General features: G+C 42.7%; 1 protein-coding gene across 1 annotated transcript; it reads right to left on the bottom strand.

Annotated features, from left to right (window-relative positions):
• On the bottom strand, nt 885–1,541 carry LOC109714638. Its single transcript, XM_020239334.1, has one exon. It carries the CDS (start codon nt 1,539–1,541, stop codon nt 885–887), a length of 657 nt encoding a protein of 218 aa, XP_020094923.1.

The following is a 2,086-nucleotide window of genomic DNA, read 5'->3' as shown; positions in this document are numbered from 1 at the left end:
TCGAAAGCTCTGGCTGGGCCGAGTTAGGCAGGGCTGCTGCAGCAGTCGTGCTATGCTGTAGCCCGACCCGTTTTACACCCCAGCCATAGAACAAGTATTTGTATGAACCAATAAAAATACGCAATATCACAAAAAGGTAAATTAAAATTTATTTTTTGAAATAAATATTTTTTTTTTATATAAAATAGTATGAGAAGATTGAGAAGATTAATTACTTGTAATTTTTGTATCTTCAGTGACTATTTAGTAACAAAAAAAAAAATAAAAACATAAAAACAAAATCTATTTTTCTTTTCCATCATTTGATCACAAAGAAGTTGTAATTTAACCAACAATAAAAAAAAATTCTTCTGTCGATAATTTAAATTATACAAAATTAAAATGGAAAAAAATGCCAAACGTGGCGAACTAAGTAGTAATCTTTTAAAAATTTATGGGAAAAGATTGAATATGTGCCGTTAAATATGCTTCAATAATATCTAATTAAAGTCCAGTTGCTTTATATTTCTAACAAAATATATTTTTGAAAGAAAAAATAAAGTAGCTACTTCCCCTCTCAAAAACAAAAGAAGAAAAAAAAAAAAAAAATTTGCAAAACTGATGGGAATTGTTGTTCTTGAATTCATCTATCATTGTACAGGAAAACCCCCACTGCAGGGTATACATGCATCCACGTTACACCAACAGTATCATAGGTTTAATGCATGATCGATCATCTTTACAGAACCAGCACATAAGGGGGAAAAGAAGAAGAAGAAGAAGATCATCTTTACAGAACCAGCACATAAGGGGGAAAAGAAGAAGAAGAAGAAGAAGAAGAAGAAGAAGAAGAAGGACACATATCAATCGCCATGTCCATGCGTGCATTTTCTCAACGGAATCGATCAAGAGCCGCGATAAAGAAACGGAAGGAGCCCATGATTGAACACAATCCTGCTGAGCTCGTAGGAGATGAAGGAGTTGGCGCATGCGAAGGCGACCAGCTGCAGGGGCAGCGCTCGCTGGCCCCACGCACTCTGCGGGAATTCGTCCGGCCTCATCATCTCAATCCTCATCATCTCCATCGCCAGCTGCTCCAGCCCAGCCCAGCGCAGATCCTCCCGGCCCAGCCTCCTCGACGCCACGTGCCCCAGGTCCAGCGCAACCCTCACCTTGAATCCGAACTCCCTCTGCAGCGCAGGCACGACCTCCTCCGCGCTAGCGCCGGTGAAGCAGAACCTTTCGTCCTTGAAAAACGTGTAGAGATTGCGAGGGGGCCAGGCGTCGCGGTGCATCAGCTGGTAGAGGAGGCAGTGTTTGCCGACAAAGAGCTGGAGGAGCGCGATTGCGCCGTAGGGCAGGGAGCGCTGGATGTGGAGGCCGACGGGTTGGTGCACGCGGGAGATAGGAGGGGGGCCGTAAATGGCGACTGCTTCGTTGATCGAGCGGGTGACAACGTCGGCAGAGTTGGTGTTGGTCGTGAAGATGCGGTTGCCGTGTTCGAAGGTCACCTCGGCGATAGACCCGTCAGCAAACTGCGCGATCGGTTGGTAGAACGTCATTCCCTTCTTCTTGGAATTCTTGGCTCTTCGGTTGTGTCGTTCGCTCGTTGCCGGGGGTGGAGAGAGAGAGAGAGAGAAAAGAAGAAGAAGAAGAAGAAGAAGAAGAAGAGGGAGAGAGAAGAGGGGGTGTTTGTAAGGGATGAAAGAGGCGCGCAAATTAGTTGGATTTGGTTTAAAACAAACTGCTATATATATACGTGGACCTGGTTTACTACGTGGACGTGGGAGTTGACCCATTTGTAGTCGAAACACTCACAAGTCACAAGCTTAGCGCAGGTCGAGTTAATGTTAGTTGCTTGATATTTGGTCCAGCTACACCCTCAAATATTATTAATTTTTATTATTTATTTATTTATTTATTTTTGGGAACCTCGAGTCTAGTCCAAAAACGTTCACTTAAATAATTTACACAACCCATGCATGATCTGTTTTTTACAAAATACTCTATATATGGGTAACCCCCTCCCCGAGCGACCAAAAAAAAAAAAAAANAAAAAAAAAAAAAAAAAAGGAAAGAAAATGCTAGTTGCACACTCTTATGAGAT

This window comes from Ananas comosus, linkage group 8 (genome assembly GCF_001540865.1).
Source record: "Ananas comosus cultivar F153 linkage group 8, ASM154086v1, whole genome shotgun sequence".
Lineage (NCBI taxonomy): Eukaryota > Viridiplantae > Streptophyta > Magnoliopsida > Poales > Bromeliaceae > Ananas > Ananas comosus.
Note: the sequence above shows the minus strand (reverse complement) of the source record. Positions and strands in the feature narration are given on the sequence as shown.

What these genes read in the sequence shown, in the direction of transcription:
- LOC109714638 (XM_020239334.1), bottom strand. Translation starts at nt 1,541, where the DNA reads ATGACGTTCTACCAACCGATCGCGCAGTTTGCTGACGGGTCTATCGCC.